We start from the raw sequence: 13885 nt of genomic DNA on the forward strand, positions 1-13885 counted from the left end.
GGGGGCGAGTGTGCGAGCCCGGGGGAGGGTGGAGGGAGGGGAGTGGCCAAAAAAAGGGGTGTGCGCTAGGGTAGAATAGGTGTGTGAATGGGTGTGTGTGTGTTGGGGGGGGTGAGCGGGTGAGGATGGAAGGTGAGTGGTCAAAGACGCAGGTGCACCAGGGAGGGAGAGACTTGTGCAAAATGGGAGTGTGCAAAGAAAGCAAGCTATGCAACTGTCAGAGGTGAGTGAGCAAGAGATGGACTCAAGCAATAAACACACAAAAGACTGAAAAGTGTGCACGGTGTGTGACTATGGAAAAGAGATGAGTGTGTAAGGGATCGAATTGGATTGTAAGAGAAACAGAAGTGTGTAATTGGAATGTGTGAGGGAGGTGAGTGAGCAAGGGAGACTGGAGTGCTAAAGGGATGAGTGTCTTTCCTGGTATTCTCCTGACCCACAACCACTGCAACTGAAGTGAACAATACGTAACACACACACATGCTTAGCTCTTTGCTTTTATGGGGGTCTTGCCCCTGAGAACCAGTTGTACCCCCTCATCACATTATTTCTGCCTTACACTTACATCCTCCCTCTCCTCTCCTTTTCAGTGCTTAGAGAAAAGGAATTCCAGGGGAGCTCACTGTATCAAACACAATGGAAAAAACTAATTAGTAAAAGAGTAATTAACAGGAGAAGGGAGGGTATGTAATCAGGGACAGACTGTCAAACTAAGGATCCTCAACAGAAGGTGATTAAGGAGAGTAATGCTCTTATGAAGCATTCAAATATTTTGGATGGTGGATGAATGAATCAGAAAAAGGGGCTGGAACCCAAGTCAACATAGAGGATGACTTCTATTTTAAAAACAGTGAGTGGAGGGTGAGGCTAAAGTGGACCCTGCTGGTGTAGGATGGAAGTTTGACACACTCAGAGACACTTAGCCTTCCAGGTTTACAAACCAACCAATCCTAGCAAAATAGCCAATGAAACATACTCCTCACAAGCCCCTTAGCCAGTTAGGACCTTGAGATTTTTCTTACTAGTGTCCTAGTTGCCTTTGCCAGCAAGGGCCCAGAACTACAACCAGCAGAATGCAAAGAGGGGGAATCTATACTGATATGTCTTCCATTTTGCCCTGGAGCATGGTTTATATTAATCTCAAGCCTGAACTCTTACATCCTCAGGCAGATGGTTAAGGAGAATAGAAGTTAGGGCACAAGGAGAGCAAATAGAGTAATAGAATGGTTTCAGATTTTAGACAGTTTATCATAAATGAGACACTGATTCCTTCCTTCCCTTATTCCCATTCCCCCAAAGGGTTGGGAGATAAAGAAGTTGGAGCCGGTAAGACAAGGGAAGTCAGAGAAACTTGCCTGTTGTCTACCTAGATGTCTGTAAACAGAGGCTATTTGGGAAAAGTCTGTTCTGAGGAGGGGCAAGGGCTAAGAAAGCTTGCAATAGGGGAAAAAAGGGAAACACAATGACCCCATATAAGGAGTCACAAGGTTTTGCAGAAGGGCACAGTCATTTTCATGCAGCGTGGTGGTAACTTCCTTGCACATGCTCACTCATATCTATCCATCTATATGTGCTGTATATAGTATCATACACACATATATACACATACACACATATGTCATAGCATCTTACTGCAGAAAAGAACCTTAAAGGTCAAGTATTGCTGTTTCCAGCTCATCAATAACTTCTCTGCCAGAAGGTATCTGGTCTCTGCCTTAACACTCCCAGGAAGAGGTGAAAGTTGGGAAGAGGAAAGGGTATTACCTTGCCACTCTTCCTGTTGGATTACTGTATTAATCTTCCTTCCATCAATCCTTTAATCCTAGTTTCGCCCTCATATGGGTACTGTCTACTCCCTATTTTATATGACCACATGTAAAATATGTGGCTATATCTTTACAGATAGCCTTATCACTAGTTTAGAGGACACAAACAAAACCCCCACATAAATACAGGAAGCAGCACTCAGTAAAAATTTGTTGAATGAGTGAAACAAAGACACAAATGAGAATATGTTTTTCCTATAGCGGTGGAGCAGAAAGACGACAGCACCACCTCCCGTCCCCCGACCCACCTCCCCACAAGGAGAGAGAGTGAGAGACGGGTAGTGAGACTGGAGATGCACTCAGGCTCGGCTTCCAGCCCAGTGTTGGGAATCCTGGGTGGCCCAGGTTGCCATGGCATCGCGTTGGACTCCACCCTCTCTCTTCTCCCGCCCCAGCCCCGATCCAGAGTTACGGCAGCCAGTCACGTGCCCTGCTGCGTAACCACACCTCTGCTTCTCCAAGCAATGTCAAGCGGTCACGTGTGATAGCAACAGATCACGTGGTTGCCATCGCCCCTCCGCCCCTTTCCCCTCCCCGCCCCCTTCCCGTTCAAAGCCGCTCCCGGCTGCCCCTCTGCGCCTGAGTAGTATGGTCACGTGCTCCGAACGTCCGGCGTTCTCCCCGCCCCCTCGATTTCCGCGCGCCTCTTTGGCAGCTGGTCACATGGTGAGGGTGGGGGTAAAGGGGGCCGCTCTAGCCTGTGGCCTGTGTCTATGGTCGGGCCCGTAGCGTCCAGCTACCCCGAACCGAGCTCTAGTGTATGGCGCGGCAGGAACCGGCTCCGGGGCCCCGATAACGGGCCGCCCCCGCAGCTCCAGACACGGGGTGAGGTAAGTGTAGCCCTTTCCAGGAATGGAGACCATACTCGCCCTCCACGGCTTCCTACGCGGGTTGGTTATGGAAGGGTCGCTCGAGGGCGGGAAGTGGGGCAGGGTGTGATATGTTCCTTTGTGGCCGTAGGAAGGTCTAATTTCAGGGACTGGGTGTAGGGTCTTCGATGTAGGGAGTGTGTCGTGTGGCATTTCCCTTGTGCGGGGTTCGATCGCCCCAAAGGAAAATGCATTTTTTTATTCTAGGAGCTCACGCGGCTGGAGGGGTTGGGGTTAGGGTCATTGTGTTACCTGGGAGTCGGCATCATGGAAGTTTGGGAAAGGGACGGGATGCTGTTGGTGTTGTCTTTGTGATGTCTTTTGTGGGAGTCACTTTGTTGCTGCAGGCTCATACCATCCGAACTGTGGAAGGAATTTCGGTGGTAGGAGTCTCTGTGATTGTAGGGTCTCCTCTGGTCTGAGAATGGCTACCCCTCGATATGAGCCAGTGGCTGAGATTGGTATTGGTGCCTATGGGACGGTGTATAAGGCCCGTGATCCCCACAGTGGCCACTTTGTGGCCCTCAAGAGCGTAAGAGTCCCCAATGGAGGAGGTGCTGGAGGGGGCCTGCCCATCAGCACAGTCCGTGAGGTGGCTTTACTGCGGCGGCTGGAGGCTTTTGAGCATCCCAATGTTGTGCGGTGAGAAGATGGAGGGTTGGGAGTGGGTAGTAAAAGGGAAAAGACAACCTAACCTATAGGTGTGGAGTGGTGGTCAGGAGAGAAGTGGGGACCCTGAGGGAATAGAGGAGGCCATGTTGGGTCAAAGATGATTGCACAGTGAGTTACCATTTGTTCCGGACAGGCTGATGGACGTCTGTGCCACAGCCCGAACTGACCGGGAGACCAAAGTGACCCTGGTGTTTGAGCATGTGGACCAAGACCTAAGGACATATCTGGACAAGGCACCCCCGCCAGGCCTGCCAGTGGAGACCATCAAGGTGAGTAAGGTGGGCAGACACTGAGAGGTAGATTGGGACCTTTGTAGTAGCATCTGTTGTGATTTCAGGTATGGTGCCTAGTTCAGTTTCTCTGTACCTCCCCCTTCCAAACCAGGATCTGATGCGCCAGTTTCTAAGAGGCCTAGATTTCCTTCATGCCAACTGCATCGTTCATCGAGACTTGAAGCCAGAGAACATTCTGGTGACAAGTGGTGGGACAGTTAAGCTGGCCGACTTTGGCCTGGCCAGAATCTACAGCTACCAGATGGCACTTACCCCTGTGGTCAGTAGAATGATGGTAGCCAAAATGGGTTCTGGCTGGGGGAGGAGGGTGATTGCCCATAGCAGTTGAGAAGGCATGCGTTTTTCACATCCTTGATTTTAGTGAAGCAGTTGTGCTTCAGGGTAATTCGTAGGTCCCTCATCCACTCTTCTTATTCCCGTTAGGTTGTTACACTCTGGTACCGTGCTCCAGAAGTTCTTTTGCAGTCTACATATGCAACACCTGTGGACATGTGGAGTGTTGGCTGTATCTTTGCAGAGATGTTTCGTCGAAAGTATGGGGCCCAAGTATCCTGAACCTCTTGAATTTCCCAAATCTCATATTCATAAACCACATCCATACCCTGCCCACTCTTCCACTTGAATTCTACTGGCCATCTTGTCCGTAACCAGCAGTTCTGAAATGTCGTGGAATTAGGAATTTCGTAACCCTTTATTCTTCTTACCCTATGTTTTGAGCCACTAAGCAGTAGTCGTTCTACTACCGTATCTTTGAAAATGACTGCTACCTAAATGAATGTCTCTTTTCACCTTAGGCCTCTCTTCTGTGGAAACTCTGAAGCTGACCAGTTAGGCAAAATCTTTGAGTAAGTGACCTGCAGAGGGGAAGAGTTTTCCATTCTGAGTCCTTCTCTTTCTGCTGAGCCCTGAATGGCAACTGGCTCTGCCCCTGGAGATGGGGGCTGGAGAAGGGCCCTCCTGACCAGAATTCTCCTGTTCCCCATAGCCTGATCGGACTGCCCCCAGAGGATGACTGGCCCCGAGATGTGTCTCTACCCCGAGGAGCCTTTTCCCCCAGAGGGCCCCGCCCCGTGCAGTCGGTGGTACCTGAGATGGAAGAGTCTGGGGCACAGCTGCTGCTGGTACTGGGCTTGGGCGTGGGCATGGGGTGAGATTGGGGTGGAAAATGGAGCAGGATAAAAGGGACCCAAACACATGGTGGTTACTGAGACTTGTTGGTGGATGGGCTGGTTTTTATTGCTGCTTTGAATGGCTGTCCACAAAGAGGGATATAGAAAATAGCTCATCCCAGGTATTGTTGGGGGTGAGCGGAAGTCTTTTTTCATGGTTTTCTGACCTTTGCCTCCCTTCTCAGGAGATGCTGACTTTTAACCCACACAAGCGGATCTCTGCCTTCCGAGCCCTGCAGCACTCCTATCTACATAAGGCAGAAGGTAACCCAGAGTGAGCCATGGAATGGTTGCAGCAGAACTAAGAGAAGAGAAGCCAACATTTCCCTTCTTTTGAACATTTGAGTGGAGAGCCCCCCACTAAGAAGGTGATCCTCTGCCTTCATCTCTGAGGCTATGGAGACGACTCCAACTTTTTATAGAGAATATTTTGCTGCCTTAATGACATTCCCCTCCCACCCCTCCTTTTGAGGCTTATCCTCCTCTTGCCCTCTCCGTGTCCTTACGCCAAGGGGTATGTCCCTTGTTCTTCCCCTTCACTATACCTTGATATTGGGATCCTTTTTTATACAGGAAAAACAACAAAACAAAGAAATCTGGTCTTTTTTTTTTTTTTTTTAATGTTTCTTTCTCTGGTTGGCTTTGCCGTTTGGGGATTTGGAAAAACCATTTGGAAGATGGAACTTCCCCGCACATTCTCCTTAGGTCACAGGGCCTACATAGTCAGTGGAGCCCCTCAACTAACTAAAGAGAAGAAAAGGCACTTACGTTGCTTCTTTGATTATGGAGTTTAAATGGTTTTTATTTTTATATTCACTGAACTTCCCCAAACCGAGTCCTGCTTATTACAAGAGTGCTTGGTTTTCTCTCTGGATCTGTCCCTGATTTACTCTTGGAGCACAGATGTGTTGAGATGGTCTAGTATGTGGAAGGGAGAAGAGGGGAAACAGCCAGGAATGACTCCAACCCCCATCCCATTTCATGCACTGCCAGGAGCTTCCCATATTCACTTAGGGAGAGAGGAAGGAAGGTTTTTCTTTATTCCTTATAATCTTACTCCCAACAAAACATGTCAAGGCATAAAGCCTAGCTATTCGGTCATCTTTAGGGAGCATGGCAAAGGGCCTTTCCTTTTTCTCAAACAAAAAGGGCTATAGACCCCAGGTTTTCCCTAAGGGAGGAAGAAAAAGCTTAGGGAAAGCAGACAGCAGGAGAGAAGTCAGAAGGATCCAAAGTCTCATAGAAAGGCACTGGGGTTGGCTCGAGGATCCTTCTGATTCCGAAATCTCATTGCTAGCCACAAACCAAGGATCTGTAGAAGCAAAGGGAAAGAGATAAGCACCAATTCTGAATCTCTGGGGCTAAGCCTTAGAGATGCAGAGAAAGGACATAAGGGAACTAGAGAATGTTACCTCTGTAAAGCTAAAGAAGAGTCCAACGCCCCCCAGGATTTTCAGGGCTTCATCGGAATGCTTAAGAAACTTTTCTCCACACATCTGGCATGTGGGGCTCTGGCTCTTGCAGATCTGAGGATAAAACACACGTATGTGTGTCTGGAGGATGCAGAATCCCTACAGTGCTCTATCCTAATATCTATGGTGAATGACCCTAGAAACTATCTTCCAGTTCCTGATCAGTACCCTACAGACTGGAATCTCACTTGGCTAATTCTCTAGTCTCTGTATCCACCCCACCACTCCCACCAGCACACAGCCCCAATACAAGTGAGCTACTAGAGAGAGGCAATCACGTTCAAACTCAAATCTGCCAATTTGGGCATTGGCCTTGCCCAGTGTCAGTCCATTCCCGCCCTGGCACCCTGCACGCTTTCCCACACCAACTCACTGCAGTGCAGAAAGCATAATCTTGTTGGTCCAGGGTTGTGAGGTTGAACAGGCCACAGCAATCAAAACTTCTTTCCAGTTCATCCCGGGTCTTGTTGCTCATGACCCACCAGGAAGCATTGATGACATCTGTCTGGAGGGTACAGGCAGAAGAAAATTATTTGCTGCTAACCTTAAGAACCCCCTACACCCTAATCCCAGTTCGAGTAAAGGGAGTTAACATCCTTCAGAAGCAAAGGTGCAGACACAATGATAACTGTCCACTTCCTCTGGATCATCCTCATGGACAATTAGCCAGACATCCCAGAGGAAGCAAATGGCTCCAGATTCTGGAAGTAGTGGACCTAAGAATGACCTTTGGGGCCAGACTGAGAGTAGAGTTAGAGGTTAGAGGCGGAGAAAAATCAAGTACCTGAAAGGGCACCCTCTTACCTGTTTGCTTAGGTTAATAGCCAGACATGAGCAAGAGATTCCAAACTGGAAGATGAAAACCAAACCAAGGATGATCATGTACTGAGAGGAAGAGTTATGGAAAAAAACAAAAAAGTCCTAGATTCTTTTATGTTCCGCCTATAATAACTATCTGATCTAGTCATAGAACTTATAAAATTATGTCAGTTGAAAACAATAAAATCATCAGCTTCTGTTTCATAGAGTATGGTATAAGGGAGGGCAAGGAGGCATATCCCCAAGATCCCTGAGGTCTCCTACCCTTGTCACTAACTTCCTAGCTGACTCGGCCCTCCCACGAGCCCCAGTGCCCCCATCACTTCAGGTCAGGATACAAAGAACAGCAGTACTTGGTGATGGTTGACAGCACCCACCAGTCCAGCCACCGCGATGAGAAGAAGGAAGACTCCCACAGCGATGACTCCTCCGATGATGTGGATGCTGGACACCAGACCCAGGCCCCTAGCCCAAGCAGCCACTCCAATGAGCAACAAGCCTACCAGCTATGGGAAACAGAGCAGGTACATCTGAAAGAATTCTAGTGTGCACCACAGCCAAAGGCCATGGCGGGGGCGGGGCCCGGGGGTTGGACAGAAAAGAACTGAGTTTTGTGTGAATGAAGGAGAGGAGGTGCTACTATCAGGGCCGGGAGCATCCCTGGGCGTTCCTCCCATCAGAGGTCAGAACGTCTGGGATAGGGGTGGGAGGTGGCAGGGATAGTAGAGTCTATGAATATGAAATGGAATGTTTAGCTTCATCCATCACTTCTATTTGGGAGAAACTTAAGTTCACAAGAGGGAGGGCTGGGCCTTTATGCCCACAGCCTTCAGTTCATTACCCCCACCCCCAGACAAACCCTCTGGTCACCGGAAGTCTCCCCTCATCCCACGGAAGTCCCCAGGAATTCCCTCTTCGCCGGAAGTTCCCGGGAATCTTCCCGGAATCCCCAGTACACCCCTCTCCCCATCGGAAGTACCCTAGAGATTCTCCCTGCTCGCTTTTCCGCCCGGAAGCTTCCCCCACCTCCAAAACCTCACCATGTAGACTACGTTGAGCGCGCACAGCGCATTCTTGGAGCAGGCAAAGCCTCCGCAAACCATCTCCCCAGCTTTGGGGACCCAAGTGGTCCCAAGGACTTGGGGGGAGGGTCGTGGGTACCGTCTTCTTGGACCCCGACAGCTTCTGTCTCTTTAAATCGAGTCCAGCCAAACCCAATCCTCTGCGCCTGCACCGTCCCACCCCTGCCTTTGCATTGGCGAAACTCGGGGCTAATCCAGGACGTCGATGGCCTGAATGCCAATCAATCTGCATTGCGTCACTGAACCGCCTGCCGGCCCCTCCTTTAGGTTCTTTATTGGATGAAACTTAAAACTGGGGGCAGGGCTTCCAGAGATTCTCAAAGTGACCAGAGCCTAAACTTCAAAACCCCGGATTGAAAACAGAGCTTTCTGTGGTGGCAACTGGAAGAGGTCTTATCCGAGGGAGGAGGCTCTAGAGAAACTCCGGTGAAGAGAGAGAAGGTGCCGGTGAAGAGAGAGAAGGTGCAGCTTCGAGGGCCGGGTGAAAGGGCTCCTCCCCTCAAGGGAGTGCCCTCCCGCCCCTTTCCCCTTCTCCTGCAGTGACTTCATGATGACGCCCTCGTTCGCTGCTATTGCGTCACACGCTGGAACACCCAGAGAAGCAAAATATTGAGCTATTTACCCCGGCTACAGAGGCCCCGGGTTGGGAACAGCGACACCTAGCAAATACATGTTTGCAAGTGCGTCCACTGGTACACATAGTCTGTTCCATATCCCCTCCTAACGGGATGTGTGAACATGCTAGACATTCAATATGAAAAACAGCAGCCTCGGGCCGGCGCATTCCTGTATGTGACAAAGCCACAGGTACAGACATGACTGTGCTGGAGTCTTCAGAGTACATGCCTGATCCTGGGCGCGTAAAAAAAAAAAAAAAGACAAAGGGAGGGGTCTGGAATATGCATAAATATGAGGGGAAGGAGGAGTCCACATTTTCACTAGGCGCGGCCATAGTGGTTGATCAATATTTGTTTATTATTAAGTAAGTGCTTTGACACAGGGCCTTCTTCGTGGGGATGGGAAAGGGCATAGTCCCTCTTTCCCCCAAGAGAAAGAGGCAGTCATAGTAGGAACACAAATGAAAAACCTCCCTTCAAACCCACAGAATGATTTACATTTGTGCGTACTTAGATTCTATGACTGCGTAAGTGGCATCATCTTACCGCTAGAGTCAGACTGCATGGGTTCCAACTTTGCCACTTACTAGCTGTGTAACCTTGGCCAGTTACTTAAGCTTTGGCCTGTGCCCGTTTCCTCATCTGTAAAATGGGGATAAATAACAATACACCTACCTCTTGGGTTGTTGTGAAAATTGAATGAGTTAATATATGTATGTAGAATGCTTAGAACAGTACCTGGCACATAGTAAACACTCATTGTTAGTTATTATTGTTCAGGCTATTTTACAGTTGCCCGTGGGTAATCCTAACCCTAATTCTCCTCTCCAGCTACACATTAATATATTAAAATCCTCTATCCTTAACGAATTAGTATCAGTTAGATACGCAGGAGAAGAGGCATTTGGCAGGGCCAGAAAGGTTTGAGTCCTGAAGCAAAATGATTACATCAAACTATCCACTATTTCCCCCCTCACCCACCCCTGCATCTTCATTCTGTCCTTCAATTCCTCATCCACCCTCTTCTCTCTCAGGTCCTAAATCAAGGGCAAGACAGTGGTATTAGGGATAAGGGGAACTTGTTGGCAAGCATCTTAGTTGGCTGGTGTAGTGAAAAGGGTATCAGGACTATACTCAAAAGACCTAGATCGGTATCCTTGTGTCACCTCTTACTGGCCTCTCTGAGCTTCAGTTTCCTTTTCTGCAGAATAGGGATAAAAATCCTACCCCTTGGGCCTGTCGTGAAGTCTATATGTGTGAAAGTGTGTTGTAAACTATTAAGTATTATAGATGAGTTAATTATTATGAAACTAATTGAACATGGAGCCTTGTGGTTTTGTCTGATTATAGGTTACTGTCCTCCATAACCTGTTCTCCCTGTACCTACTTGGCCCTTTAAAGCAGGAGGTGGTTGCAGTGGGGAAGCCGACTAAGGAAGGGTTACATTGCAAGAGGTAAGTATTTGAACTCTTTGGACGTGCGGAGTAGGTGGGGAGTACAACTGTAAGCTGGAATGCAGGGCATTAAAGGTGGCAGACCGGGTGTGTACGGATTCCTGTAAGAGTTTGAGACTGAATACAAACCTGTAGGTCATCAAGAGTTTGGGATTACACCTGGGACCTGGTGTGCCACATTTTCCCAGCACCAACACCCATCTTAATTAGCCACCTCCCGCAGGATGCCCTGGGATGCTTGTTAAGGTCTCTCCGTCCACCTGGCTGGGGAATCACAGCAGGAACCAGCTGGCAGAGCTGATAGGCCAACGCTAGAGGGGGTGGGTGGTGCAGGAGGTAGTGCCGACCCAGGCTGTGGGTTTGAAACTCACCAGTCAGGAAGTGAAGTCGACAGACGGAAGGGCAGGCAGGGGAGGGGAGTTCTGGGGCGCAGCAGAAGAGGCCTTCTGGGGTTTGGGGGCTGCGGGGCCATGGGCTTCAGGGCCAGAGGTTGCTTTTAGCCCAGCAAGACAGATCTGGGCAACATGAATGCCCAGAGGCAGTTGGCTGTAGCTGCAGTGAGAGCAGAAGTCAGACGACATGAGGTGACCAGGCAGGCTCTAAGCTGCCTCAGGAAGCTGGCAGAGAGGGTGAGCGACCCTGAACTTCGGGACAGCATTCAGACCTCAGTGGACCGCATACGAGGTAAGAGAAGGATTAGCTCCCATCTTGGGTGTATTGGGGACCAGCAGGGGCATATAAGGGCTTGCTGGAGCATACAGCACTTCCCAATCAGCCACTTTCTAGTCCCCAAGATGGAGCTGGGACTCTGGGGGAAGAATATATTTGGAAAGAATGGAAAAAGACATGGGAGGTATCATTCTTCCTCTTTCCCCAACGCTGATCCTTCTCCCAGGGGATCAAAATACAGGTCACTGCTGAGCTGAACTTGACAATGGAGAAGTGGGTGAGCATGGGGAAGACAGGCCGTGACAGACCCATGGTAGACTTGGACCCTGCCTGGGGAGTCCGGGGCAGGAAGCAGTTTGGGGCAGGAGGTTCTGGGACTGGATAATGTGGTCATTCCCAGGACCCATGAAAGATCAGTGACCTCTTGTTCTCCAGCTGTAGAGAGAACACACACACACACACACACCACAACAGATTGAAATACACCACGCAGAGTATCTCAGGCTCCCAGACATACACTAACGCTCACATAGCATGCTCTGCACAGCCGAAGTGCAAAGAAGTTCCAAGGACTCTCCTCGGTCCCCTCTCCTCCCCGTGCTCCCGTTCCTGTCGGCCCCCCCCCCACACCTTCCGCCCTTCGTCCTTAGTGCCATTAGAGCAAGTGATGACAACACAGGGAGGAAGTGCGGGTATAGCAACACCATCCGCCACATCCTCCTGCCCACCCCAGCCTTCAATCCTGTGGTGGGGCCCTGGCAGGAACAGCTTCTCTATCCACAAGGCCCCACCACTAAGGAACTGGTGGAACTGGAGGCCACCTCTGGTCTGGTGTCATCTAATTTGCCCCGAAGCTGCAAAGAGCCAATAAAAGCCGGCTACTTTGCTCATGAAAGGTGTCTGGGAGAAGCACATCCTCCATCATATCCTGGTCTCTTCCAGCCTCTCCATTCTTATCTGTTTACCTGGGTTGGGGTGGGGGGATGGGCAAGATACTGTTCTTTCCATCAAGGATACCTCCTGCCAGACCCCTCTGATAGTAGAGGCCATCAGAGCATAACTTGGGGAAGAACCAGTTTGGTTCAGGTTCCTAAGGGAACAGTCTGATTCCCTTCCCATTTCCTTTCTTCCAGTAGTGCCCCTCTCACCTCCTGTCCCCCACCATTTGCCAAGAACTATAGCTGATACCTTCCCTACAGCTGTTGGAAAGGCAGACCTAGGGGGGAGTGGCCCCATGGGGCCTCCTAGGGAGGAACTCCAAGCTCCACCCCAGCAGGAAAAGAAAAGGGTGGGGGAGGAAAGAGGTTTAGTCAGGTAGAGGAACTCAGTTTAGCTCTGGAGAGGAGGGAGTGAGGAGGGGTGGGGGCTGAACTCTTTGAGAAGACCACTCTTCATAAGTGATTTTTGTTCCACTCTAAGAGTCAGTATTCTGTTCCCATTGAACTTAAAGGAAAACTGAGGCCACCAAAGGAAGGAAGGAGAATTAAGCCAGAATCAGCAAATCTTCACCTTCTCTTTCAGAAAAGGCTGCTGAAGGGTCTTCTGTTCTGGGGATGGTGTCATCCTGACGCTGCGGTGGGAGGGGGGCTCTGGGGGGCGGTGCTGACCTCGGGACAGGTCCGCGGAGGGAAAGGGCACCCAGCATCCTGGTACTGCCCCCCTACCTTACCCCCTACCAGGCCGAGCATGCCGCTGGCTTCAGCCTCCGAGAGCCGCCCACAGCAGCACTTATTATAGTCTCCGCTGCGTCAGGAGGGTGGGACGCCAAATTAGGGGGACGCTGAGACTCCCCAAGTCCCAGGGAGGGGTCTCCAAGGCTGAGAGGAGGCCCCCTCTACGCCCACCCCACAACTGCCGGTCTCAGCCTCTGTCCCCCATCGGCCTACCCCCTTCAACCTTCTCCCTGGGCTGGAGGACAGTAAGCCTTCAACTCCAAGGTCCCTAAAGGGGTGGAGGACACAGAGCAGACGTTTTCCATTCTTTCTGTCTGTCTCCTCTTTAACCTTCTAAAAAAGCCCCACCCCGGAAACCTCAGGAGATTGAATGGAAACCCAGAAGAGGCCTGTACCCTCTGCCTCAACTGAGGGCGGTCTTTATATTCGGGGCGCTAAATACCCCACACGTGGGTAACCAGGTGTGAAGGTGGTGCCTCCATTAACCCCAAATCCCCTGGCGGGTGCCCCCGCCCACCATACACACCGATCCTCCTCTCTGCTTATCCCCGCTGTTTCTGAGGCACTCTTGGAGCTACGGTTGCTATGGAGACCGGATGAATTTTGGTATGGGGGGTGGTGTCAGTCTGTAGACGTATTCCTTCTCCTTCCACCCCGAGCTGGAGTCTTTTGACTCACTTTTCGGCCTGTGTTCCTCGACTCCTCAGATCTTTCCCCTCCTGAGGCACCCCCTCCTTCCACCCACCCTGCTAAGTTCCATGTTTGTCCCCATCCCCAGGGAACACTTTCCAAGTTCACTTTGGGACAGTTAGGTTCAAGTACGGCCCAGTCAATGCACCGCGTATGGAGGGTGGGGGTGAGCGAGGGGGCTGGGTCATGGGGAAGGGGACTCATGCAAGTACCTGGGGGAAACAAGGGGTCCTGGGAAAGGGATTTCAGGGCTCCCCACTTTCCCACATCAGCTTCCCCAGAGTTGGCAGTGAACCCGCATTTGCTCCGTTTTCTCCGAGGATCGTCCACCCATACACCGATCTTTACTCTCGCGCCTAAATGTCATACACAACAGTAGCGCTCCCTGACCGGGGTGTGCTAAGGGAGGGTGCTGGAGTGTTGGAGTAGGTGAGTCCAAGTTCCAGGAAATCCAGCCCAGGATTTGGGAGGGAAATCCAGTCCTGGATTTTGCACCGCCTTCGCAGACAGCCGTGCTGGGGGAGAGAAGGTGCGGGGGGAGATAGAGTGGGGAGGGGGGCCGGGGGCCGCCTCCTCCTCA

The 13885-nt window shown here is 50.7% G+C and overlaps 3 protein-coding genes across 5 annotated transcripts in view; 2 read left to right on the forward strand and 1 right to left on the reverse strand.

The window, feature by feature from the left end:
* Positions 1 to 2414: 2414 nt before the first annotated feature.
* On the forward strand, positions 2415 to 5439 carry CDK4 (cyclin dependent kinase 4). Of its 2 annotated transcripts, XM_024737031.1 has the most exons (8): positions 2415 to 2656; positions 3101 to 3337; positions 3501 to 3636; positions 3752 to 3919; positions 4084 to 4193; positions 4455 to 4505; positions 4646 to 4781; positions 5015 to 5439. In XM_024737031.1, the coding sequence occupies exons 2-8, from the start codon at positions 3120 to 3122 to the stop codon at positions 5105 to 5107; spliced, it is 912 nt and encodes a 303-aa protein (XP_024592799.1). In that variant the 5' UTR covers positions 2415 to 2656; positions 3101 to 3119; the 3' UTR covers positions 5108 to 5439. The 2 variants fall into 2 exon arrangements, with proteins under 2 accessions (XP_024592799.1, XP_024592800.1); XM_024737032.1 differs by lacking the exon at positions 3101 to 3337 and having other exon boundaries at positions 2449 to 2656; positions 5015 to 5435.
* Positions 5440 to 5605: 166 nt separating this feature from the next.
* TSPAN31 (tetraspanin 31) lies at positions 5606 to 8395 on the reverse strand. The gene is made up of 6 exons (XM_024737033.1): positions 8161 to 8395; positions 7459 to 7626; positions 7106 to 7186; positions 6675 to 6806; positions 6242 to 6355; positions 5606 to 6141 (listed from the first exon to the last, which is right to left on the reverse strand). The coding sequence occupies exons 1-6, from the start codon at positions 8221 to 8223 to the stop codon at positions 6067 to 6069; spliced, it is 633 nt and encodes a 210-aa protein (XP_024592801.1). The 5' UTR covers positions 8224 to 8395; the 3' UTR covers positions 5606 to 6066.
* Positions 8396 to 10685: 2290 nt separating this feature from the next.
* Positions 10686 to 13885, forward strand: part of AGAP2 (ArfGAP with GTPase domain, ankyrin repeat and PH domain 2) — a 14831-nt gene continuing 11631 nt past the window's right edge. The window contains exons 1-2 of one of the 2 annotated variants that reach the window (XM_024736969.1): positions 10819 to 10957; positions 13578 to 13734. Coding sequence is in view for 1 of the 2 variants with exons in the window: in XM_024736968.1 (XP_024592736.1) it covers positions 10798 to 10957 (160 nt within the window). In the remaining variant the exon portion in view is untranslated. Of the gene's footprint in view, positions 10958 to 13577; positions 13735 to 13885 lie in introns of both variants that reach the window. The other variant, XM_024736968.1, reaches the window with a different exon arrangement.

This window comes from Neophocaena asiaeorientalis, unplaced genomic scaffold (assembly GCF_003031525.2).
Source record: "Neophocaena asiaeorientalis asiaeorientalis breed wild unplaced genomic scaffold, Neophocaena_asiaeorientalis_V1.1 scaffold134, whole genome shotgun sequence".
Classification (NCBI taxonomy): domain Eukaryota; kingdom Metazoa; phylum Chordata; class Mammalia; order Artiodactyla; family Phocoenidae; genus Neophocaena; species Neophocaena asiaeorientalis.

Bases quoted from the DNA above. Each gene is read 5' to 3' on its own strand.
- CDK4 (XM_024737031.1), top strand. From the start codon at position 3,120: ATGGCTACCCCTCGATATGAGCCAGTGGCTGAGATTGGTATTGGTGCC. The intron at 3,338-3,500 runs GTGAGAAGATGG...TGTTCCGGACAG, and splicing joins GAGCATCCCAATGTTGTGCG to GCTGATGGACGTCTGTGCCA. The intron at 4,194-4,454 runs GTATGGGGCCCA...TTTTCACCTTAG, and splicing joins GCAGAGATGTTTCGTCGAAA to GCCTCTCTTCTGTGGAAACT.
- TSPAN31 (XM_024737033.1), bottom strand. From the start codon at position 8,223: ATGGTTTGCGGAGGCTTTGCCTGCTCCAAGAATGCGCTGTGCGCGCTC. The intron at 7,187-7,458 runs GTATCCTGACCT...TCTTCCTCTCAG, and splicing joins ACCAAGTACTGCTGTTCTTT to TACATGATCATCCTTGGTTT. The intron at 6,142-6,241 runs GTAACATTCTCT...TTGCTTCTACAG, and splicing joins TCTTCTTTAGCTTTACAGAG to ATCCTTGGTTTGTGGCTAGC.